Genomic DNA, 26,715 nt, shown 5'->3' on the forward strand with positions numbered 1-26,715 from the left:
GAAGAGTGGTTCCAGCCTCGTCCTTGTTCGTACAGACTCAGCTCCACAGAAGTGCCACAGATGGATTAGCATGGAGACACTCCCCAAGGCATTTTTCTTTCTTGAAGATTCTGGAAAGTGCCAGCTTCTCTCAATAGATCTCCCTGTAGCATCCAAGCCACAAAAGTAAACTTCGTGGTGTGCCAATGAATACCAGCATTATAGTCCAGTGTATGGGGAAGGTATTCCGAGGATAAATAGACATGCAATTAGCCAGTGGGTCACACAGCATTTGACTCTTCCACGCTACGATGCCCAAGGAGTGAGGATGTGAAGAGTATTCCAGATGGCATCAAGCTAAGCACTGCCCACAGCAACAAGATGGTGTCTTCTGGTGGCATAAGTGTTAGGAGGATTAAAGTTGATTTCAGTGTTAACCCTGGTTTCTTTTCTGCATCTGAGGCCTAGCTCATTCTTAAAGAAAGATGTCTTCGTTTCCGTATAAAGTAGACCTTAATTCTGTCTACCTCATGAGGGTGTCCTACATTTAGGAAGAAGCTCAGTACAGCCAGCTCTGGGCACAATGCTTACCACTTTCCTTTCAGGGTCCTGTCCACAGCGGGGAAGTATCTGTCTGACTCCTACAGCCCTCGGAGCCTGGCAGGATTCCAAGACAGCATCTTGACAGACAAGAAGAGCCCTGCCAAGAACCCATGGCAGGAATATAATTACCTCCAGAAAGATAACCCTGCTGAATATGCCAGTTTAATGGAAATACTTTATACCCTCAAGGTATGAGATCAGCCCAGCAGCACTCTTACAAATGAAACCTTTCCATGTCACTCTCTCTCCCGTGGTGCCAGGTTTTCTGTCTCTGTTTGCAGGCCCTGCCTTCTCTCTCTGTCTCCTGTATGTGAGGTTTTAAGGAGCTGGTAACCGCTACTGGGTTGGAACTCACTGAGATAAAGCTGTAGGAGTCGGGTGGATGGGTCTTATTATGGATGAGAGCCAGGCTTGAGAATTGTCCAGGAAGCTTACTGTTTAGAGATAAACTTGTCTATGAGACTACGGCAGTGGAAACCCTGGTCCTTATGTAGTGACAATCCCCTTTACTGAGTGGCAGCCAGGGGATCAGATGTGTACTGTCTGCAGTTAGAGTGAGCCTGTAAAGAGGAGCATTTTGGGAGTGGGGTCCCCTTCTGGGTAGTCTTTGAAGCCTCGGTCTGTCTGCCATGAAGCTGACCTTGGCTTTGAGCTTTAGGCCCCTTGGATCCAGGGACAAGAGGACTTCCCAGAAAATGGAGTGAGTCACCTAGCTCCTAGGCATGCCCCATGGGGTTGTAAGAGGACTGTGGGCATCAGGGTCAGAGCACCCCTCCATATATTCTTATGCTACCAGATGCAGTCTCAGCTCTCCTGCTGGTACAGTGCTCCGGGGTGAACCGTGCATTGAGGCCCCACTTGTTTCCCGAGAGTCTCCCCATCTCTGCATCTTGGCCCACCACGGGCTGCATTTGAGCTTGACAAACACACTTCTTAAAGCAATTCTCCAAACGCATTCATCCATGTTTCTGAGATTAAGTTAAACCAGCTCTGTTTATCTTTATTGCTAATCTGATTTATGTCTGTTGTAATCGGTCCATTTATAATCACAAGAACTAAGGTTACATTTTCCATCTCTGTATTTTCTCAGGCTGTATGGATTCCCAGGACTCATACAGGTTGTACATACTCTGGCTTTCAGCCAGGGGTGACTGACCTGACCTCTCTGGGAATCAGAGTTCTGCCCATCACTCTTGTTTATATGTGAGGACATGATCTTTCCCACTCCTCCTCAGTCCCCAAGGGTTAGTCACAAGTTAGGTTTTCCTAAACTGCAAATCCGTAAACTCATGTTGGAAAAATGCGTCAGAGTCACCTGGGAAGTGATGTCAACCCTCACGAGTTCAGTATTTTGGAGCTTGTGAATCTTCCAGTCAGCCTTTTCCTCGGGGGTGAGGGGGGCATAGTCAGGTTTGGGGACCACTATTGTAGAAGCCATTCACTATGTCCCACTTAGTTACTCTTCAACACTTCTAACTAGCTGATGACCTCGTTTGGGGACTTAACTGCCTTTGCCTTTTCCTGTCTCAGGAGAAGGGGTCCAGTAATCACAACCTGCTGTCTGCATCACGCACGGCCCTGACCCGGCTGAATCAGCAGGCCCACCAGCTGGCTTTCGACTCGGTCTTCCTGCGCATCAAACAGCAGCTGCTGCTCGTTTCCAGGATGGATGTAAGTTCCACTGACTGCAATGTCTATGCTCCCGGGTTCTGCTTATGCTCAACCTATGCCAGGATCTTCTCCCTTCATGCCATGAGATGTGGGGTGGGTTGGGGGAGTGGGGGGGGGGAGTGAGGGGATGGGTCAGCAGAGTCACTTTGTCATTTCAGTCTCTGGCTTGGCATGAATTTCTCATCTTAATTGTAGTTACTCAAACACTCTATTGAGAGGCCATTTTATAAGATGATGATGGTGGTGATGGTGGTGGTGGTGATGGGTTGTCATTATCTGAGACAGGGTCTTACCATGTAGCTCAGACTGGCTTGAATCTCAACATCCTCTGCCTCAGCCTCCGAAGTGCGATGACTGCAGGTGTATACTGTTCTGCTCAGCTTTCTGAAGCTTGTCAGTATTGCTTGTTGACCTTTCCCCACTGGCAGGCCTGTCTTTTCTGCCTTTTCAGGGGGTAAGGGAGGCTGTGTGCTGCTGTGACCCCTGGTCCACAGAGCTCCTATCTTCTGATGTTGGGTGGTCCTGCTAGAGGGAACAGTTCCGGCTCTTGGGCAGGAGAATGCCTTATCTGCCTTGATCCTGTTTCCGAGGAGGCCTCTTTTGCTTGTTCACTGGCTCTGTTGCCCTGGCTGACCTTGAAGTTGTGACCTTCTGCCTTAGTTGGGCAGTGCTAGGATTGCAGGCCACATCCTGCTCTGAGCTGCTGCCTTCTTCCTCCATGCATCCGGTGTGCCTGTGTCAGAGTGCTCTCCCTGCCCTTGCCTCATGCCCGCCTCCCCTTCTCTGCTTGTCCCAGTTGCCTTTGGAGGAGCTGCCCAGCGGTCACATCTTCTCCGCTCTTCTGGGTGACTAGGCAGGACAGCGCCCTGGTCAGTTGTCTCACCAGCTCCCCCGGTCTGTTCGGTTCTACTTCTGTGGGAGGTAAAATGTTTGGGAAAGCCCGTTACATCTGCTGCTTATGGCACACAGGTCCTTCCAGGAAACGGCAATGACTCGCATGGTATAGTTACAAGGCCATGGCTTTCTGTTGCCCTCTAGAAACTGTGTGAAGAGCCCCTGGATCGCCTTGGTCAAGTCTCAGCCCTCTGTGGGTCTGATGTTCATTCCACCCCGAGACTCTGCTTTCATTCGGTGCGATTGGGTGGTGTCAACTGTAGATGGAGTTTGTGCTTCTAGCACTGAGGGCCGGCAGCACTGGGGAGAGCTGCGCAGAGGTGACGTGGGGCCGGGTGCTCAGTCCTGCTTCCCCTTCCTCAGCCTTCTGTGGGCCCTGCGGACACAGGTCTCCACCCTAGGGGTAGTGTATGGCAGATTTTAGCATCGCATCCCCACATAATGATGTTCAGTAAATGATAGTTTTCTTCCTTTCTATGAGTCTGTATTTTGATATATGTTATAAATATATATAATATATATCTGATATATATCAGAAAACATATACATACACGTATGCATATAATAAAATAAATATAAATGTAAAATTAAAATATTTGTTTATATAAATATTTGAAATTTATTTTTATTTTATGTGTATAAATGTATGTATGTGCATGTACCATGTGTGTACAGTGCCCACAGAGGCCAGAAGATGGGACTAGATCCCTTGAAACTGGGGTTACAGATGGTTATGAGCCACCACGTGGGTGCTGGAAACTGAACCTGGGTCCTCTGCAAGAGCAGCAAGTGCTCTTGACTGCTAAGACATCTCTCCAGGGACTTCCTCATCCCACCCCATCCCCCACACCTGTGTTTTGAGACAAGATTTCCTAAGCTGATCTCAAACTCACGAGCCTCCTGTCTCAGCCTCTTAAATCTGGGGTTATAGGCATACACCTCCAGTTAGCTGTGCTTCTCATTTTCTAAGAGAAAGGGCTTAATTAGATCTTTAAAGTAAAAATTATATTCATATTCATTTAAATCCCTTTAAAATGTCACCATCTAAAATGTGAGTAGCATGCAATCCCAATGACCTGCTTACTCAAGTGTGTCTCAGGCTGAGATAGAAATGGACCCAAAGGACACATGGAGTTATATTATACATATTATCTTTAAAAGAGTGTTACACTCCTTTGATCCCAGCACTCAGAAGGCAGTCGCAGGCAGATCTTTATGGGTTCAAGGCCAGCCTGGGCTACAAAGTGAGCTTTATGACAGCCATAGGCTATATAGTGAGACTTTATCTCAAAAACTAAAACCAAGCCAGGCAGTGGTGGCGCACGCCTTTAATCCCAGCACTCGGGAGGCAGAGGCAGGCAGATCTCTGTGAGTTCAAGGCCAGCCTGGGCTACAGAGTGAGCTCCAGGAAATGCGGAAAGCTACACAGAGAAACCCTGTCTTGAAAAACAAAAACAAACAAACAAAAAAACAACAAAAAACTAAACCAAACCAAACAAAAAAGCAACATGAATATAGATTATACAGATTAAATCTTATTTGGATTGAACTAACTAAAATTGAAGAGAAACTAAACGAAACGGTAGGACTTGTGTCTCCAGGCTCTGATAGCAAGCACTTTACCACGGAACCATCCTGCGGGCCTGTGTTCTTACTGCGTTATTTTTGTCATAGTTTAAGATGTTGGCCTCACTTCACAGCTGTTGGTCTTAGTTCCACCCTGAAACAGGCGCCCACCTGTCCTTTCGCCTTCATTTTTGCTTTCCAGAGTTCCTTGTTGTGACTCATAGCCCAGTTGCTGGAATCCCCACTTTTGGTTCAGGCTTTACCACAGTGCTGGGACACTGGGATAGACCAGGTTAGCTTTGGTGATTAGAAAGACTTGTGTGGGAGCCAGCATCCAACACACAATACAAAGGCAAACACTTGAGCCTGGAGGATTTGAAAAGAAAACCCTGGTCACTGATGTTTGTGTTGAACGTTGGCAGGTAAATTGTATTGCCCCTTTGTATTTTAAGACTATTAACCAACACCATGTTCAATTCAGAATAGATTATTGACGTTTACCTGTATTACCTGCTGACAGATGAGTAGAAAAGCCCTTTTGAAGGGCAGTTTAAATAAATCTCGAACAATTAAGAAATAATCTACACCATTTCCGCGTCGCCCTCTTCAAGTGAGCCTTACTTGCCTGCTTTCTGGGACCTTCCCAGTTCAGGCCATTCCATCTCGACCCTTCTCTGACCTTTCCCACCTCCCCCACCTCCCTCTGGTCACTGAGTGTTCTCTTGAGGCTCTTCCTGCTTCCTCTCAGACGCCTTTCTCCAACCCATAGCCCTTGCTCTCTTGATGGCTGGAGGCCATGGTGGTCTTTGCTCTGTGTCATTTCTCACCTCTGTCCTCGTCCACAGTGCCACTTTTGGACCTTCTACTTCATGACTACTGCCTGGTTCATGTTTCCACCATCTCTAGACTGTTTCTAACCCTTTGCTCACTCCCAGTCCCCCTCAGAGAGGTGGCTGCATGCAGTTTCACAGAGCATTGCTCGGTATCCTCTCTTAGCCTTCCCATGGCTGCCCGGGCCAATCTGAGAATCTCCTTTATTTTATTTTATATAACTATTTACCTTTTGAGACAAAGTCTCACTATGTAGCCATGGCTGGCCTAGAACTCACTATGTAGACCAGGCTAGCCCCAGACTTAAAGAGACTTGTCTACTTTTGCCTCCTGAGTGCTGGGATTCAAGGTGTGTGCCACCATGTCCAGATTTGAGAATGTTTTTAGAGCTTTTTATTACAGGAATTCTTACACATGCAGAGTAGAGGGGAGGATGGGAGGCTTGTCCTGCTTCCACGATGACCAGCTCTGGAGCACCCTGCTTCATCTCAAATAAAGGGCTCTAGGAAGGATAGTTTTATTAGTGTGTGTGTGTGTGTGTGTGTGTGTGTGTGTGTGTGTGTGTGTGAGAGAGAGAGAGAGAGAGAGAGAGAGAGAGAGAGAGAGAGAGAGAGAGAGAAGGTGTGTAGTGCAGTAGCATGTATGCTACAGTCAGTATGTTGAGGCCACAGAAAAACTTGGTGGGGTCATTTCTCTCCTTCCACCTTTATGTGAGTTCCAGAGATCAAACTCAGGTCCTCAGGCTTAGGTGGAGAGCCCTCTAGCTGCTGAGCCATCTCTCTGACCCCTAAAATAGTTTCTCAACATCACTCAACTGTGTTCTGATTTTCAGTTGTCTTATAAATGTCACTATTTGGATCAGGAGCCAGAGTCCTGCATAGTGAGACTGTCTTCCCTTCCTCTCCCTCCTTCTCTTCCTCTTTTCGCTCCTTCCCTTCCTTGCTGTCCTCCTCTTGCCCACCTCACCCCTAGAAGGTTATTTGTTGAATGTGGTACCTGTTCCCAGCCTGGTCTGAAAGCTTCCATTCTCTTTCCATCCTCACTTCTGCGACTCCATACTTGCCTACATCCATGGCTAATCCCTTCCCTGACCTATCCTACCTCTGAACTCTTGCGTCTCACATGGAGACGGTGGGTCATCCAGCCACCTTGCTGCCTCAGCTTCTGAGAACAAGGACAACGATTAGCATGAGACACTGGACATCATGGGTACTAGATGAGTGTCTTAGTCACTGTCCTGTTGCTGTGAAGGGACACTGTGACCAAGGTAACTCTTATAAAAGAAAGTATTTAACTGGGGCTTGCTTATGGTTCCAGAGGGTCAGTCCATTATCATCATGGCAGGGAGCATGGGGCATGCAAGCATGCATGGTTTTGGAGCATTAGCTGAGAACTTTACCTGATCCACAGGGATCGGGCAAAGAGCCACTGGGCCTGGCATGGGATTTTGAAACCTCAAAACCCACCCCTAATGACACACTTTCTTTAACAATCTGATTCTTCTTTCTTCCTTCTAATTCTTCTCAAACAGTTTATCAACTGGGGACTAAATATGCAAATCTATGAGCCGATGGAAGCCGTTCTCACTTGAACCGCTACACTAAATCTGGGTAGGAGGAGTGGTCCTTTAAAGTGGATTTGGAGCAAAGGGTATAGATGCTTTGATATAGATATTGATATTGATAGAGTGCTTTCCTAGCATTCATGATGCTTTGGGTTTATTCCCCACCACCACATGGTGATGGATGTTTTTACAAACCTCTACTTGGAGGTAGAGCAGGAGGATCAGGAGTTCAGGGCCAGCCTTGGCTATGTGGTGAATTAAGGCCAGCCTGGGGTTTATGAGACCCTATCTCAAACAAATACATACATAATGAATAAGTAAAACAGTGTATGGGGAGTTAATTGGGGGTGGATGGGATATTTGAGTAAAAAGATTCTCAAACAAGAACAAGGAGTCTAGAAAGTGGAAAAGGAAGAGAAGAACCAGTGCCCTTCATAGAGAGACTAGATAGAGTTGGCAGTTAGACATAGAGGCCTGTTGAAGCTTAACTTAGGCCAAGAGCCCTGGGCTAGCTTTGTCATTCCATTCCCAGAATGCTGCTTAAAGGATCAAGCAACCGGATCGGGCACCAGGTGGCTGCTGAGAGCAGCCGCACTGTGACCTCGAGGGTTACTCCTGGAGGCCAGCCAGGAAGGGCCTTGCTCTCCAGGCTGGAATCAAGAAGCTGGGCTTCCTTGAAAGGTGTGCCAAGATGAGGCTGTGGACACATGTGTGCTGACGGGGGACCTGCTTACAGGTCGCCAGGAAGCTCAAGCAGCAATGTCAGAGGTGTTTCCACTTGCATAGGGTGCTGAGGCCCCCTCCCTCTGCAGAGGGAGACCTGAGGGACAGAAGACAGTTGTTTAGATTTCGTCCAAGCTCCAGGTCAGTCCAGAGCTATATAGAGGAGTCAGTGCATCCTCACTCGGGGCAGAGTGGCCTTGGTGAGTGACGTTAGGATGTTCTGTGCAGTACAGGGCTTACTGGGCCTCCCTCCCAGGAGGAGCTGTCCTCATGCAGTCTCTGAGAAAGAGCACAGAGGTTCCCATCCTCTTTAGAGTTCTGAAGGCCAAGGTTAGTGGAGCTACCTGTGTTCAGCCCCCTTTTTGCATGGTGACCCCATCATAAAGCACAGACTGAGGGCCACCTAACTCATTTCATGTTCCTAGTTAGATAAGCAGAAGTGATCAGTGTCCATCTGGTAGTTGTGCTGAGAAGGTAAGTGTGCCTGTGTAGGCTGGGAGTTGGAAGTTTGCACCTTATGGCAGTCTTCTAGGAGGTTCAAAGAGATGTCCCAGGCTTACTGGGGGCGTCAGTCCCCCAGGTCAGCTCTGACCATGGGTGACTCCTCCAGGAAGGGCCATGAGCTCCCTGTGTACTGTCGCAATGTACCTTACCTTCTGGGGCTGCCTGGTCGCATGTTGCTGACTGCTCCTCTCTTCTCCTTCCAGAGCTGGAACACAGCTGGCACTGGCGAAACCCTGACAGATGATCTGCCTGCCTTCAGCCTCACACCTCTTGAGTACATCAGCAATGTAAGAACTTCTTGGGTGTGCTCCAAGGTGGCCTCTGCATTTCACAGCTCACCTTGGCTTCTGATTCCCTCTGGGCAGTCACCAGCTGGTTTGTGCTGTGGGGACCTGGTTTGGGATCATCTTCATTCAGCTCCTGGGCAAATGTAGCAGAGCCATAAGTATTTCAGATGCTAAGACACTGTCGCACCTGCCCCACTCTTTCAGTGTGACCCCTAAGGGTCAGAATTGAGGCCACGTGGAAATTCTGACTTGGGATATCAAGGAACAGGTGGCCAAATTATTTTCTATTCTTCTATACCTACCTTAAAACACAAACAATTGTGAATTGTAATGGAAGGAAGTGCCTGAAATCGGCACAGGTGGCACCATGTGTCTGTCTTGTTCACTTGTGACAAATGCTGTATTAGCTGTGGACTTGCCCCGAATGCCTTACAAGTTTCCCCTTTGCGATTCAGCCCAGAAGGTTCTGCCATCTTTGTCTTCTAGTGTGAAATTACAATGTCATTTTCTCTCTGGACTGTAGCTATGAATGGCAGCTTCCAAGTGTAGTCCCTTCCTTCTCCTGGCTAACTCATCTTGGAGGGGGAGAAACAGAACCAGTGCTAGTCCAAATGACAGGACTGAGTGCACTTGCTGGCATTAGCACCGTAGTGGCCTTATCTGTGAGCAGTGAGACCTCAACTGTACACAGCGCTTTTGATCTCACAGAGTTCTTTGGTACCCACTGCCCCATTGAAGTAGGTGATGCTGGATGCATTTCAGGACATTGGAGCCACTGTTGAGAAGGGTGTATCTACAGGGAGAAGCAGGCCTCCATTTGTGTGTGTGTGTATGTATGTGTGTGTGTGTGTGTGTGTGTGTGTGTGTGTGTGTGTAAGGAGTGTGCATGTGGAGACCAGAGGCCAGCTAGCAGCGAGTGTGTGTGTGTGTGTGTGTATGTGTGTGTATGTGTGTGTGTGTGTGTGTGTGTGTAAGGAGTGTGCATGTGGAGACCAGAGGCCAGCTAGCAGCCAGTGTGTGTGTGTGTGTGTGTGTGTGTGTGTGTGTGTGTGTATGTGTGTGTGTATGTGTGTGTGTGTGTGTGTGTGTGTGTGTGTGTGTGTGTGTGTATGTGTGTGTGTATGCAGAGACCAGCTTGCTATCTTGTTTTTGAGCTGGTTAATGAGCTCCAGGGATCCACCTGTCTATTTCCCCAGCCCTGGGATTATAGCATGGCCCACCACACCTAGCTTTTGGCATGGGTGCTGGGGAAGAACTCTGTTCTCCCTCAGGCTTGTGCAGCAATGCTCCTCTGGCTGGGCTCTCCCCAGCCCTTAGTGGTTGTTTCTGAGGTATTGCCATGACTAGTATTGCTTCACACTGGTGCGCATCGCATCCCAGGTCCAGCAGTTTTGTCTCTCATAAGCGAACTTTTGGAGTCATTAGCTAGGTGTGTCAGTGTCAAGCTGAAAGCGCTTTCTTTTGTTTCAGATTGGCCAGTACATCATGTCCCTGCCCTTGAATCTTGAGCCATTTGTGACTCAAGAGGACTCCGCATTAGAGCTGGCCTTGCATGCTGGGAAGCTGCCGTTCCCTCCTGAGCAAGGTGAGAGGAGCAGGAAGCCATGGCACCTGCTGTCCAGGGAATAGTGGACGCCGTCTTAACACCTTGTCAGCCGCAAATCTCTCTAGACTCCCAGAGATGTAGCCATCAAATGTGGACTAGAAACTCTGGGTTGGTGGCTCATGCCTATTATCCCAGCAAGTGGGAGGCTGAGGCAGGAGGACCACTCTAAGTATGAGACCAGCCGGAGCTGCATAGTAAGTCCCAGACTACCCTGGACTACAGAATAAGACCTCCCCAAAAAACAATGAAAAGGAAACAAAACCAAACAAAAAACAGATATACATGAACCACATGATGGGAGCTGAGAAAGACTGAGTGCCCTTCTGAGGAACTTCGGCAGGGATGTTCTGACCAGGGTTAGCAGAAGAGCTGTCTTGCTTTGCTCTGCAGCGTGCCCTGAGAACAGGGCAGAAAATGCTGCAGGGAGTCCAGAGTACCCACAGCTGGGGAGGCAGAGGCAAGGACATCCTGGGATCTGGGTGACTAGTGGTGGTGACAGTGATGTCACAAGTTCAGGGTCCCATGGATATGCACCCTTGCTCCCTGGGAGCGAGTAGGTAAGCTGCCAATTCATAAGGACAGTTTTTCTTGTTGTCATAAGCTGCTTTCCAGGGTGTGTCCTGTGCAGATGCCTCTGCCTCCCCCTCGCTCCGGCCTCCACACGTCCTCTGTTCTACACTGATAAGGCAAACTGCCTTATTCAGCCACTCATAGGGAGTGACACAATGAAGATAAAATTGCTTTGGAAGGTTAAAATTGAGAGAAGCTAAAAGGCATCCCATGAAAATGCAAATAGAAAGGAAGCAGAATGACTATGAGAGGAAGTTGAACTCAAGTCAGGGAAGTGAGACCCAAGTGAGTATTTTCTGTTGATATAAGTTGGGTCCCACAATGGCCTGTGGCAGGCACTAACAACACTGAGGTATGCAAGGAAGAGACTGTCAGACACTTGATGAGAACTGACAAAACCACAGTACTCTAGCTTTAACAGATCAAAAAGAATTAGTGAGTTTGGAAGAGGAATTGAGCAGAATGATCAGGATGCTGTATTGAGTCAGTGTGTCAGACTTTTATCCCACAGAACAGACTGGACAAGTGTCCATAGTCATTTCCAGAATTATACAGACAAAACTTCCATAAGTCTCACAGGCTCATAAGCAAGAGGGACACTCAGAGCTTTTTGTAAAAGCTTTGAAAGTTCAGATTTTAAAATTTGAAATATACTCAGCTGAAATATGGGTAAATATTAATATAATTTTAGGAATAGGTAGAAGACTTTTAAATGAGAGGTAGAAACAATAAAGGAAATTGAAAAGTGAGCTGGGTGTGGTGACTTGATCCCAGCACTCAGGAGACAGAGGCAGGTAGATCTCTGAGTTTGTGGCTAGCCAGAACTACATAGTAAGGCCCTGTCTCAGAAAAGAAAAGAAGAAAAGAGAAGAGAAGAGAAGAAAAGAAAAAGGAAAGCAGCATAACACATGCCTATGTATACTCCCAGCACTGTGTTGAGGTAGGAAGGTTGTGAACTGGAGACTAGCTAGGTCTACATAGTGAAAGCCTGTCTCAAACAAACAAACAACAACAACAACAGAAACAAAGGGGGGGGGCTGACTGGAGATGGCTCAGCAGTTAAGACATTTGTTGCTCTTGCACAGGATCAAGGTTTAATTTCAGCACCTGTGTGGTTGCACACACCTGTCTGTAAGTCCAGTTCCAGGGGATCTGATGCTCTTCTTTGGCTTCTGGGGCACTAAGTGCACATGGTGTACATACATGCATACAGACGAAACACACAGCCTTAGTCCATTGCTGTAAGGTGGTATGTCCAGTTTGGAAAATAAAATAAATGAAATGAGCCAGGTATGGTAGCACATACTTTTAATCCCAACACCCAGGAGGCAGAGGTAGGCAGATCTTTGTTGAGTTCAAGGCCAGTCAAAGCTATGTAGAGAGAGACCCTGTTTCAAAACAAACAAACAAGTAAATAAAATGAATAAATTCAATAAAAAATAAACCAAAGTGGGAAAAAGAGTGAGATAAGCTGGATGAAACAGCAGCATCTACAACAAATGACAGTTAATATTTTCATTCTATAAAGGCCTTTACAAATGAATAAGAAAAAGAAGGTGAACACCCACAGAAAAAAAGGAAATTCCATTCCTTGGAAAACTCAGATTGTGTAATTCAAACCTGTTTTCTTTCATTCTTTTTTAAAAAAATTATTTTAGTTTTTGTTAGGTATGTGTGTCTGTGGGTGGGTGGGTATGTGCATATAAGTGCAGATGCTGGTGGATTCCAGAGACGTCGGATCCCCTTGGAGCCAGAAGCACAGGGGGTTGTGAGCTGTCTAGGTGTCCTCTGCAAGACACAGTATGTGTTCTTAACTGCTGAGCTGTCCCTTGGGCCCTTCATTCTTACCAGTATTAAATATAATCTCACACTGGCATCCTCTGCATCTGTGGGCAGTTGAGGCATTCATAGAACCCCAGAAACATGTGTAATGTTATTAATCTGTTAATAACTGCAAATGGGAATGGGATTCATTAGAACCAGTCAGATTGTTTGTGTGTCTGGATCAGCTCTCTGCATGTGTGGGTTCCACACTTGTGGATCCACCAACTGGGACCAGAAACAATTGTGAATGCCCATTTCATATGGACTAAACATTCACAGACTTTTTCATTGTCAGTATTCTCTAAATGAAACAGTTCTCTATTTGTACAGCACTTACATTGCATTGGGGAGTATAAGTAATGTAGAGTTGATTTAAGTATGCAGGAGGATATATCTATATATATATATATGTGATATGAAAAGACTACATTAATAGGAGATTGAAATTTTTTCATACCTTTTAGATCAGGAATTCTGCTAGATGATTATGCTAATAAAATGATGAGTAGAACTCTGAATATTCATCTAAGAATTGCTTATTAAAGCAGAACATGGAAAAAGATGAGAAACTCTTGATACTGCTTTAAAGACTGGGGACTGGGGCAGTTCAGTGATGGAGCACTTGCTTCCCACACATGTATGGGGCCTAAGCCGTGGGTTCCATCTCCAGTAGGGGGAGAAAAACACTGTTTTTCCCCCCTAGGTAGATCCATAATGTGGAATGCTGTGCAGCCACTAAAATATGAAAGAACTGGGGCTGGAGAAATGGCCCAGCAGTTGAACCCTTACTGCTTATTCATAGGACCTGGATTTGTTTCCCAGCACCTATGAAGCCACTCACAACATCCTGTAACTCCAGACCTAGAGGATCCGATGCCCTCTTCTGGCCTCTGTGCCAGGCTCACATATATGCACATAAATAAAAACTAAATAAATTTTTTAAAAATATAAGAGGCTATTTAAGAACTTAGATGTCAGCATATTAAGTATGAAGAACAGTTATGATATCTGCAATGTGATACCATTTTAAAACTTACTGGGAATATAAGTGTAGAAAGACCAGAGTACTTTAGCCCATCGCTGTAAATGGTATGTCCAGTTTGGAAACAGTATTTCTGATAAAAGTGACAATATACTTACCTTTTGGCTCGTCAGATTTTATTTCTATCTTATTTATTTATTTGTTTGTTTGTTTGTTTTTCAAGACAGTGTTTCTCTATGTAGCTTTGGAGCCTTTCCTGGAACTCACTCTGTAGCCCAGGCTGGCCTCAAACTCACCGAGATCCGCCTGCCTCTGCCTCCCAAGTGCTGGGATTAAAGGCGTGCACCACCACTGCCCCCGACCAGGTTTTATTTCTAAATACGGATCCTAGAGCCTCTTCCTTATGCGCCTCACCTACATCTGTAAGGATCTGTCTGGTAACTTGGCAACAATCCCAGCTTAGAACCAACCCACATGTCCATTGCCAGAAACATGGACACAAATCATGGTACAGTGGCACAGTGAAATAATATGCAGCGTTAAAATGAGTGAGGCTAGCTGGGCATGGTGGCACATGTCTTCAATCCTAGCACTCTGGGTGTGCAGAGGCGGGTGGAGCCAGACACATTGGGAAGCATATGAGAAGAGCACATGGAGAGGCTGCAGGGCAGGGCAGGAGACCTGGTCATTTGGGACTTGCTTGTGTGCCTGCAGAGAGGCGTGGGAGTTCCACACACCTCTAGCAAGGGCGTTTTTCTTGTCCAGGGAGATATTTCATAGATGTTGACTATACAGTTCTCTAAAACATACATAATGTGCATGCAAGGTTTTATTTTGTTTTGTTTGTTGTTGTTTTGAGACAAGGACTCACTATGTGGCCCATGCTAGCTTCAAACTTATCATGATTCTCCTGCCTCAGTCTCCCAAGTACTGAAATTACAGACTTTAATGTGCACCATGCATTCTACCATATTTATGATATGGCTTATAGTTTAGACAAGAAAACCAAAGGTGAGATCCTGTTGATGGAATGCAAATTGGCAAAGGGCTTTGTGGGCCTCTCTGTTCCTCTCCTGGGAACCAGTTCTAGAAATATCTCTCCTAACGGAGGTGCTTAGGAGGAGGATTATTCCAAAACTGTTTGCTGCAGGGAAAAAGTTCACCTGATCTCAATATTTATTACTAACAGAGTAAATATCTTGTGATGTGGTTTTAGCTACTTTGCTATTGCCATATTGCCATGACAAAACACCATGCCAAGGCAACTTAAAAAAGAAAGTATTTAATTTGAGGACTCATGGTTCCAGAGAGTTAGAATCCATGACAACCATGGTGGGGAGCATGGCAATAGGCAGGCATGATGCTGGAGCAGTAATTGAGAGCTTCCATGCTGAGGCAATAACCATGAGTCAGAGAGAGAGAGAGAGAGAGAGAGAGAGAGAGAGAGAGAGAGAGAGAGTGAGTTAACTCAGAATGACACAGACTTTTTTTTTTTTTTTTAAGAAATCTTTATTTATTTATTATGTATACAGAAGAGGGCACCAGATCTCATTACAGATGGTTGTAAGCCACCATGTGGGTGCTGGGAATTGAACTCAGGACCTCTGGAAGAGCAGTCGGTGCTCTTAACCTCTGAGCCATCTCGTCAGCCCCGACACAGACTTTTAAAACCCTCAAAGCCCACCCCCAGCAACATACCTCCTCCAACAAGGCCATACCTCCTAATCCTTCCCAAACAGTTCCACTATGTGGGGTCTAAGCATTCAAATATATGAGCCTACGAGGGCCATTCTCATTCAAACCACCACAGATGTCTTCATAATTTGTCAGTTTTCTTCATTAAAAAGAGCTAAAACCATTAGCACTTCTCAGGTAAGATCTTCAGATACATTAAGGAAAATGATGAGGCATGAACCAATATTTAGTTTTCCCTATCTCATGCCTTGTTCTGTGAAGGAGCGCTAAATAAATCTAGATCCCAGGTGGTCAGCCTTTAACTCGTGTACACAGGAGCAACACTAAATAACTGAGTAGGTTGTGTGTGTGTGTGACAATAATAATTAAGGATTATGAATTTCAAAAGGGATGGGAGAGAGATGGGAGGAATTGGAGATGTGTAAATGATGTAAATACAGCATTCAGTATGAAATTCTATAAAAAAAATTCTTAAAACAACAACAAAACCCCAAAGAAAACAGGTCTAGGGAAATGCATATCAAGGAGGGTGCAATGGCCGCTCTAGACGGGGTGAATTGTATGAAGGACATTTATCTGTCTTCACTATATTTTGAAATGCCTTCATTTTTCAAAAACTTAGAATATAGTTCTCTTTTAAAAAATATTTTTAATGTGCATTTATGAGTGTCTTTGTGTGGTTATGTGCACGAGTGCAGGTACCCTTGAAGGCTAGAAGTCATCAGATCCCCTGAGTTGAAGGTATAGGTGGTTGTGAGCCACCCAATGGGTGCTGGGGCCTAAACCTGGCTTCTCTGCAAGAACAACAAGTGCTCTTAACCTCTGGGCCATCTCTCCAGCCCTAAGAATGTGTTTCTCTATTGTGTGTAAAACTGTGTATACCAAAATAGTGATAATCACTGAGGGATGGAAATGTCATGCACATCATTTTTATTTTCATTTGTTTACTAATGTACTTTTCATTTATTTATTTATTTATTTAACTTTTTCTTTTGAAATAAATACTTCTTTCAGACAACACATCTTGACCACAGTTTCATCCCCTTTGTTTAACTTTTGATGCTGGGGATCCAACTTAGGGCTGTGCATTCTAAGCATTCATCTACCGCTGTGCCATAGCTCAGCTCTTAATATACCTTGTAAATTTAAAAACATCAGTCTTGTCTTCATAGGAATTTTACACAGATGAACTCAGCATCCAGCTTTAAGAGCAGCTCCTGCTTTTTTCTATTCCACTTACCTTCTTTGCTGGACCATTTACATACATCTCAGGTGTCTCCTCTCCTCATGGATGTCGTGTTATGTGTGTGGTTGATAAGGACTGAAAGCTGGTTCAGATTCCTTGGGAAGAACATTGTCCTGCTGTGTGTACTGCCTGCCGCACTGCATCAGGAACAGCATAGTGTCTTGTTCCACTAGGCTATCTATGGATATCTGCATATCACTCACTCCCTCACTCACTCACTCACTCACAGATGTTTACTAACCATCTACTATGTGTGGGCAGTTAGGAGGACCTCACCAGAGTAAATTTCAACAGTACTTAAAAATATGACAGTATCAACAACATTAATCCAGAGATTTTGATTTTGTTTGCTGTTTTGAGACAGGGCTCATATAGCCCAGGCTGGCCTTACACTTGATATATAGTCAAGGATGGCCTTAAGCTCCTGATCCCCCTGCCTCCAGCACCCTAGTGCTAGGATTAAAGACATGCACCACCATGCACAGCAATATTTGTTGCCACTTTCTTTTTTCTTTTTTTGGTAGAGCTGGGATTGAATCTAGGGCCTTGAGCATGCTAAGTAAATTTTTGTAACTGAGCTCCATTCCCAGCCAACATACTCAAATTTTATTGAGGGGGAGTAGTGAGTGTGTGTGTGTGTGTGTGTACATGCGTATGCGTGCACTCATGTGTCCCACAGTGCATATGTGGAGGTCAGAGAACAATTTGTAATTGCCAGTTCTCTCCTCCCACTATGGGATCCAGGGCTTGAACTTCAGTCCTCAGGCTTGTCAAGCACTGATTCATCTTGTCACCCCCTCAAAAATTAAACACCCAGAAAAAAATTAAACATAGGAAAGAATTACACAGTGAGCATTCATACATAATCTGGTTGTTTCTAGCTTTTGTTTGTTTTTGAGACAGGATCTCTCTATATAATATAGCCGTGGCTTTCCTGGAACTAGTCTAGACTCGAACTCACAGAGATCTGCCTGCCTCTGCCTCCTGAGTGCTAGGATTAAAGGCGTGCGCATGGCTGTGCCTGGTTTTCATTTCTAGCATTCTCACATTGCAGATTTAAGGAACAAGAGGGTATGGACCTGATGATGTATGCCTATTGTCTTGGTATTTAAGAGGCAGGAGGATCACAAGTTTGAGATAACCTGGGTTACATATCAAGTTCCAAAATACAGACCCTGTCTCAAAAAACAAAACAAAAAAACCAGTAACAACGAACTTGCTTACCTAGGCATAGTGGCACATGCCTTTAATGAAGGCATGGCTACCCTGGTATACTCAAAGTAGTCCAGGCTAGCCTCAAACTCAGGATAGTAGTCTTGCACATATGACACTGTTTTTCTTGAAAATTTTTATTTATTATTATTACTGAAAGTTATTATCAATTTCATATAGTTCTTGTTGAAAATAAGTTTCATTCATGGATGATATTTATTTACTCATTTGTTTGCTTATGTATTTGAGACTGGGTGGGCATTGTGTAGCCCAGGCAGGCCTCAAACTCTACAAAGCCACTGATGACCTTGAGCTCTCAATCCTCCTGCCTCCTGCCTTTACCTCCCAAGTTCTGGGATTAAGGCATGTACCACCATGCTCACACCCAGGGTCTGGTACATTCGAGTCACTGTACTGCCTGAGCTCTGTCTCCAGCCCTCCTGGGCACTTTTTAAAAAAATTTTTATTTTGTGTATATGGGTGTTTTGCCTGTGTGTATGTCTGTACACCGCATGCATGTAGATTCTTTGTAAGAGCAACAAGTGCTCAAATCTCTGAATGGCCTGTGCTGCAAGGCTGGCTTTGCTGTGCTTGCGTGCCTCCTCCTTCCTGCCTGGAGTGTACTGAGGGGCAGCCAGAGCTGCCCAGACCCAGCAGGAGCTTGGTACATCGGGACTTGTTTTATTCCCGAGAAACTGCCCCTCGTCCTCTGTTCTCATACAGTGCCTGGCTTTAGCCTTCTCGTCACACCGGCAGCTGTCTCCTGAGCTGTCAGCTTTGGCCTTTGTCTTCTACTTCCCTTTTCCATACATTCTGTGTGACTGTGGCTCCCACGCAGCTCCATGAAACCGGGGCTCCTGTTACTCTCTGTACAGGTGGTAGGTGGTCTCAGAGAGGCTGGGGGCCCTCAGGTCCCCAGAGGTGGAGTTGTTTTGAGGCTTAGTCTTAGTTCCAGCATGGCCCCTGTCTTGCGCATTGCTTCTTTGTGCTTCAGTGCCCACTTCTATCTTTGCTTGGAGGCTCTCATCTCTTGGGTCCTCCTCTGCCTGCACAAGTCCTGGCCTCCATGGCTTGATTTGGTTCCCAGGACTTGGGTAGCGCATCAGATTGACTCCTTTTCAGAGCTCTCCTGTCCCTGTCAGTGTCCGTGGACCCATAGGTTCCTTGTTCTGTTTCCCACTGAGCCCATTAGCTCCCTGGCACATTATTAGGGCATGTAGCACTTACTGGGAGCCAGGACACTAAGAGGTGACTTTTTCTGAGCAGATTTTATATTTCTCTATGACCTTCTTTCCGCTTCAGGGGATGAACTGCCTGAGTTGGACAATATGGCTGACAGCTGGCTAGGCTCCATTGCCAGAGCCACCATGCAGACCTATTGTGATGCGATCCTCCAGATCCCGGAGGTGACCCCACACTCCACCAAGCAGCTGGCTACAGACATTGGTAAGTGTCCATAGGTTGGACAGGAAGAGAGGAACATTAGCAAGTTTGACTTCCCTCTTGACCTCCAGGAATGTTACCCCAAAGCTCCTCCTAACTTCAGTTCTGGAGTTGATTGTGAAGCTGGGTAGAAGGGATTCTGGAAGGCCATGGATGTGGAGAATTATTACGGGGGCTTTAGTAAGATGCATTGGAGTGAGCGAGGCAGCCTGGCCCTGCCTGGTCTTCTACTCACTGACACAGTAATTACTGACCTAACATTTATGGAGCACTTACTGCATACCAGGCATGTCAGGCACTGAAGCAAGCTTGCATCCATTGTGTGATGCAATCCTGTAGGAAGGTGATGTTGTATGACAAGGCCACATGCTGGCTCCTCCATGGTCCCCATCAGAATGCTATGCTGCCCCAGGTCAGAGGGCATGGCTTCCCCACTCCCTTCTCCTGGGGCTTTAAGTGGTCTGGAGAGAGGGTGGAGGAGTCTTAACAGTCAGCTCCAGGGACCGTCCCAGCTGTGACCTGGGTGACTAGGGCTAAGCCAGGCCCCACTTGGGTTTGTTTTGCTGATGAAGAATTAGAAGCAAGGTTCAGCCCTCGGGTCAGTGATGGGGCCAGCCTACAATCCAGCTGCCCTGAGTCCCTCACTCTGCCCATTTCAGTCTGCCTTTGGCTCTTCCTAGAGGCACCACCTGCCTTTAGTGATTTCCTAGGCACAAATATTCAGATATGGATAAGGAAATTCAGATGGCCTTTGGTATGCCCAACTGGTACAGACGAGAGCATGGAGGAGCCACCTGGAAGGGGGTGGTGGTGGTGGTCCCATCAGATGCTGGGATTGCCCTAGAGTTCAGTGGTCCATGTTATCCTTCTTCTTCCCTCCCTGCTTATCAACACTGCTTGAACACCTACTGTGTGCCGGCTGTAGTGCTAAGGATAGCATGCAGCAGGGATTAGTGTTTCTTTGCCCGTTGAGCATAAGGAAGTGAGGTTAAGGGCTGGGAAGGATGCTGAGCACCGAGGCCTGTGGCAAGGAACGGGAGACATTCAAATTAAGCATTCATACAACATAAAACACTGCTGGCCAGACACAATGTCGTGGCAGACCAGGGCCTGCTGGTTTTACCACTGAGCTGAGCCTGGCAAAGAAAACCCAAGGAAGAGCCTGCCCTGCCCTGCAGTTCAGGTCTGGACAGAGAAGAGGTGAACTCAGGTAGCAATCTGAGGGTCAGGAGGATCAGGGGTAGCTTGGGTGGTGCTGCCCCCTCCAGGCCTTCTGAGCAGAAAGAGGAGGAAGGAGGCATGATGTGCCTATGTGTGGTCCCTCCAACACAACAGATACTTTAAGGCCTCTGTCCCATCTCACCTCCATCCCCACTGCCTGGTGGGTACTGACTTCGTGGGCAGGGTTGGTAAAGGATGGCACTCCTGGCTGCAGCTGGGTGTTTTCCATTCTGACAGTGCTGCCCAGGCTGTCAGGTGGTTAGAATCCAGGGCTGCTTTTTAGAATGTGTAGCCGAGAGATTTTCTGTGTCCCGCCCGGTCCACAGCTGCTCAGACCCAAGTAAACACACAGAGGCTTATATTAATTAAAACTGTTCAGCCGTTATCTCAGGCCTACCCCTGACTAGTTCTTACACTTAAACTCAGCCTATTTCTGTTAATCTATATGTTTCCACGAGTTCTGTGACTTTACCTGTGTGCCATTACATGCTGTTCCCTGGACAGTGGGCTGGTGTCTCCCCTGACTCAGCCTTCCTCTTTCCAGAATTCTTCTCTGCTTATCCCGCCTATACTATACTTCCTGCCTGGCTACTGGCCAATCAGCATCTTATTTATCAACCAAATCAGAGCAACACACATTCACAGCATACAGAGCGACATTCCCATCAAGAGTGACTGACCCCTAGAGGTCTGTCTCTCTCTCTTGAGACAGGGTCTCACTGCATAGCCCTGGCTGGGCTAGAACTCACTATGTAGGCAGACTGTTCTCGAACTCACAGAGCTCCACCTACCTCTGCCTTTGAGTGCTAAAGATGTCCCACCATGCCCAGCTAGAGGTCGATCTTCACCATCATGTTCAATTTGATCTGGTTTTGGGCTGGTAGATCTGCATTAACTAGTTCTCAGGAGTGAGCTGGGAAGTGTGGCCTGCATGATACCAGGCCACCACCCCTGATACCAGCCTTGTGTTAAGTTCCCAGAGGGAGGCTTTGGTTGTTCAGCAAGCCCATGTTCCCCAACCCTTGCTTCTCCACATGCTGGAGAGCACCTCGGGGGTGGGATGAGGGGAGCAGCTGCCTTTTACACTGGTGTTAGATGGGTAGAGGAGTGGAAGCTGGCAATGCTGGCTGGTTCTTGATTAAATTAGAATTCCAGGGCGCAGATTGTATAGTTCCCAGGGAAGGCCCGCTGCGGGAGAAGCAGGGGAGCGGGCACCCAGTATTTGGGAGGCCTTGGGGGCCCATGTACTGCACCGCTGAGCCTGCCTCTTCTTCCCCCACAGACTATCTGATCAACGTGATGGATGCACTGGGTCTGCAGCCATCCCGTACCCTCCAGAACATCGTGACGCTCTTGAAGGCCAAGCCTGAGGAATACAGACAGGTCAGCAAAGGCCTGCCACGCCGCCTTGCCGCCACAGTGGCCACCATGCGTGGTATAAATTACTGACTAATTCTGAGAAGAGGGTCCCGGACAGTCATGGCCGGCGTCTGCCTCAGTGACTCTCAGAATGGGTTCATTCTTGGCATCTGCCAGTGATGGGGCAGTGTGTGTGGAAGATGATTTCCTTTCTTAGAAGCCAGGCGTGGTGTTGCATGTCTGCAGTCCTTGGAAGGCAGAGGCAGGAGGATTGCTGTGAGTTTGAAGTCATCCTGGGCTAGTGTGAGACCCAGTCTCTATAAGGAAAAGGCTGTAAATGAGAAACAATGTATTATTTATCAGAGAGGACTTTTCAGGTGATTTTACAAAATAACTTGATCTTAAAAGTGGCATTAATAAACACTGCGGTGGGACAAAGGCTGTCTCCTTCTTCTCTGGTGATGTCTGAGTGCTCACATGCTGAGCACGGCCCGGGGACACTGGGGTAGGTCAGGCTTTGAAGGAGCTGACCTTCCCCAGTTTAGAGGGAGCGAAGGAGGAAGAAACGGTGAACAGGTGGACAGGAAGGCAGAGGCACAAGTGCTAGAAGTGGCTGCCAGGTGGGAGGAGGTGGGAGGAGGAGGGAGGAGGTGGGAGGAGGTGGGAGGAGGTGGGAGGAGGTGGGAGGAGGAGGGAGGAGGTGGGAGGAGGTGGGAGGAGGTGGGAGGAGGTGGGAGGAGGAGGGAGGAGGTGGGAGGAGGTGGGAGGAGGTGGGAGGAGGTGGGAGGAGGTGGGAGGAGGTGGGAGGAGGTGGGAGGAGGTGGGCTGAAGGTCTGCTCCTGGGAGAGGGGCTTCCCAGCAGAAAGAAGCAAGGAGCAAGTGCAGAGGCCGAGTTCAGCCAGGGTGGCTGGAGAGGAGGACAGCGGGCATTCAGGTTAGAGGGGAGCGGGCCAATCAGATAGGATCTTACAGGCTGTGGTGGGAATGTGGGCTTCACTTCTCTGTTTTTTTGTTTTTTGTTTTTTGACTTTATTTAACTTTTATTTTATGTGCATTGGTGTGAAGGTGTCAGATCCTCTGGAAATGGAGTTGCAGGCGGTTGTGAGCTACCACGTGGATACTGGGAATTGAACCTAGGTCTTCTGAAAGAACAGCCAGTGCTCTTAACGACTGAGCCATCTCTCCAGCCTTTTATTTTATTTTATTTTTTAATTTACAGGATGATGCAAATTTCACCCACCCACCCCCTTTTTTTTTTTTTTTTTTATCTTTTTGGTCTATTGCATCTGTACTTGTCAAGGCTGTTTGGCTTATATGTAACAGAAAATAACATTGCCTAAGGGTCTTGAGTCAAGAGGAATTAATTTTTCCACAACGAGAAGTCAGAGGGTGAGGGCTCCAGCAGCTAACGTAGGGCCTGGGTAGAGTAGGGACTTTGCCAGTGCTCGTGGTAGGGTGACCCTGGCAGTGTGACTGTCACACCTGTGCTCAGGGGAGACCGTGGGATGGGCTGGAGAGACATGGTTCTCCCTTCTACCAGGCGATCAGCAGTGCTCCACCAGCCCCTGCTGACTTCTAGGCCATATCGGCCATTTCTTGGTCACAAAGTATGGCCCCAGCTGCAAGGGGTGCTGGGAAAGTAGGGAACAGGGCCCGCTTCAGGATTTCTCAAGCTTAGCCCTTGCAGCGTTTTGAGTCAGCTTTGCTGGGAAACTTCTTTACACCAGCCTGGCTTCTGTCCACTAGCGACCAGGCCATGGCTCTCACTGGGACAACCAAAACTACCTTCAGGGATTCCCAGAAGGGCACATCAGATAGGGAAACACTGGTTCGAGCAACCAGGATTTATCCTCCAGGGTGAGCAGATGGCTACCCTGAACAAAGTTGGTTATTTATTAGTTAGTGTCACCGAGGATCTAATCACCGCCTCATAAATAATAGGCAAGCACTCTCACTGAGCTAAGTCCCAGCCCTTATTATTTCGGTTTGAGGTGATGTCTTACGAAGTTGTCCAGGTTAATCCAAACTTGCTTTGTAACCCAGACAAGCCTTGAACTTGTGACTGTCTTTCCTCAGCCTCTCAAGGAGCTGGCCTGCACTACTAGGTCTGACTTTCTTATTCACTCTGTAGCCAGTGCTAGCCTCAAACTCACCATTTTCCTGCCCTGGCCTCCCAAGTGCTGGGGTTAGGGGCATCCACAACCACACTTGGCTAAAATCAGCTGTCTCTTGGCAAGAAGGTGGGAGCGCCGAAGACTAGTGCCTCTGAGAGCGCTGCTTGTCAGAATTAAGCTCAGCCAAGACCCCAAGTGTGAAGCTTTACTTGTTGCTGGGGTCTCTCAGAGAGTCCCACCACAGCCTTGGGAGACATAGGCTGGTATCTGTAGTCTAGAGAGGTTTGGGGACTTCCCAGGCCAATCAACTGCCTTGTGGCAAGCTAGAGTTTAGAGTAAGCCTGGTGACCATAATATCTACGTTCTTAACCCAATGCCAGGCTGCCTTCTTAGGGCACCGTGTGGGAGGTGCATGACCTAGGTGACACATGCTCTGTGAGGCATGTGTGGCCTGGGAGGCACACAGTGTGGGGACACTTAATCCCAGCAGGTCAGCCTGCTTGTGCCACCCTGTGGAGTGGTGCACCACACCCATGAGGCCACCAGGGCTAGCACCTCACTGAGACTCTCCTTATATCTTGGGAACTAGTTTGGCTGGCGTGGACAACATCAGCTGTGACCTTGCCCTAAGAAAAATACTTTGCTTTTTCATGGGTTGGTCACGGACTGTCCCTGGCAGGAGTCAAATCTGGAAGTGTGGAAGGTCACAGGTACTACTGGTAGCGCACACTTGTGGTGACTGGAGCCCATGAGAAGCCTTAGGCTTTGGAAGGATGGCCTGGGGCTGGATTCAAGACTTTACAGCCTCCCAGCTGTGTGATCTTTGGAAAGTCACTTCCTCTTTGTGCCAGATTCTAGGGCACATTCTATGGTTCCCAGCTCTTACTCAGATCACCTGAAGAGCCATTGCGATATAGTGGGAGCGATGACATGGCAAGTTCATGTTCATTGTTCATTCATAGTCTCCAGCTTCTTAACCTAGCTTCCTTTTGGAGATGAAGTGGAAATCCTACACTGTCTTGGGTGATTTGAGTGTGACCAACCTGTTGCCAGTGCTAAAAAGGCTCTGGAAGAATAGAACAATATTCTTCTAGATCAGACACAGGGTGGCTGGGCAGCCGGGTCAGAGCTACCTTAATGATGGGGCCACTGAAGCCATCTTCCTTCCCCTGAGAGTGAGGACAGCAAGCCAGTTCGGATGTGGTTCCTGGCTTGCACATCTGCAGGTGGCTGCCAAGTGTCTAAGCAGAACCTCTTCTGGAGTCAGTGGCTTCCCTCCCTCCACAGATTCTCCCAGGATAGCTGGTTGGTGTCTTCCATCCCCAGTCACAGCCTGGCCTGTATGAGACACTGTCTCAAAAAAAAACAAGGGTCGGAGAGATGGCTCAGCATTTAAAAGCACTGAATGCTCTTCCAGATGACCTGGGTTTGATCCCTAGCACAATATGACTACTCACAACCGTCCATATCTGTAGTTCCAGAGGGATCCGATGCCTTCTGGCCTCTTAGGGTACTACATATACATGGCACACAGACTTATACACAGCCAAAACACTCATGAAATAAACACCCCACCCCCAATCCTAATAAGCAGGTTTATTTAGCTCAAGGTTCTGAAGGTTGGTAAATCTGAGACCAAGGGGTCAGCATTCAGATGTCATGACTTGACAGAAACAGCCTGTGGTGAGGCTCAGCTTTCTGTCCCTTATGAAGCCACTGATGCAGCTCCTCAAGGTGGCTCAGGAGGCAGAGATGTTTGCTGTCCACCACACGGTGGAAGGAGAGGACTGACTGTTGCGAGTTAGCCTCTGACCTCCACGAGAGTTCCATGCTGTACTCAGTGTGACACGCTCGTGTACACACACAAATGCAAATAAAAAATAAAAACCAGTTACCACCCAATTGTGACAGCTCCAAATGCCGTCAACAGAGTACTTGCTGGGTCTTTTGTTCCTTTGCTTTGGTACTGGGAGTGGACCTCCTGTGTGTTGGGCAAGCTCTACCACAGAGCTGCATTCCCAACTCAGCAGATGATTGGCACATTAATTTTCAATATGAATTTCAGAGGAGCTTTTCAAGCATGGCAGTCACTTCCTAGAATAGTGATTATGAGTGTCTTTGCACCTCCAGCCTCAATTTACTTTCCTGCTAAATGGGATATTATGAGCAAGTGTGGTGGCTCAGGCCATTAGTCCCAACACTCAGGAGGCGGAGAAAGGCAGATTTCCCTATAGTTCACATACGGAGTTCTAGGCCAGCCAAGGCTACATAGTGAGACCCTGACTCAAACATACATACATACATAAATAAATAAACAAATAAATAAGCTGGCATGTGTACTGCTCCCAGGTTATGAGGGTGGAGTGAAATGAGAGTTATACAGTACTCAGCATGAGGGCCAGGGAGATGCTTCATTCAGTAAAGTGTTTGCCACATGAGCATGAGAACTTGAGTTCAGATCCCCAGCACCCACATCAAAACAAAACAAGACAACAATAAAACCCCAGGCACAGTGGCCTGGGTCTGTAACTACAGCTGTCACTAGGTTGGAGACAGGGAACAAGGTGGGAGATCCCTGGAACTCTTTGGCTGGCCAGCCTCGCCGGTCTGTGAGCGCCAGGTTCAGTGAGATGCTCTATCTCAAAAAGCTAAGGTGAGTGCAATCAAGGGAGAGACCTGACCTTGACTCTGGGCTTTCCTATAGATGTGCACTGGCATGCACATGTGTACACACCACACGTATGTGCACACACACCACACACATAATACTACTATTAAAATGGTAGTGTGCTCAGCATGGGGTCTGGCACATGGTGGTAAG

At 47.2% G+C, this 26,715-nt stretch overlaps 1 protein-coding gene across 1 annotated transcript in view; it reads left to right on the top strand.

Annotated features, from left to right (window-relative positions):
- The window catches only part of Cog7 (component of oligomeric golgi complex 7), a 70,195-nt gene extending 47,977 nt beyond the window's left edge, over positions 1–22,218 (top strand). The window contains exons 12-17 of the mRNA XM_059267463.1: positions 585–771; positions 2,113–2,253; positions 8,539–8,622; positions 10,093–10,207; positions 19,060–19,203; positions 21,704–22,218. Of these exons, the coding sequence (XP_059123446.1) occupies positions 585–771; positions 2,113–2,253; positions 8,539–8,622; positions 10,093–10,207; positions 19,060–19,203; positions 21,704–21,870 (838 nt within the window). The 3' untranslated portion in view covers positions 21,871–22,218. The remainder of the gene's footprint in view (positions 1–584; positions 772–2,112; positions 2,254–8,538; positions 8,623–10,092; positions 10,208–19,059; positions 19,204–21,703) is intronic.
- The last annotated feature ends 4,497 nt before the right edge of the window (positions 22,219–26,715 follow it).

Source organism: Peromyscus eremicus, chromosome 1 (genome assembly GCF_949786415.1).
Source record: "Peromyscus eremicus chromosome 1, PerEre_H2_v1, whole genome shotgun sequence".
Classification (NCBI taxonomy): domain Eukaryota; kingdom Metazoa; phylum Chordata; class Mammalia; order Rodentia; family Cricetidae; genus Peromyscus; species Peromyscus eremicus.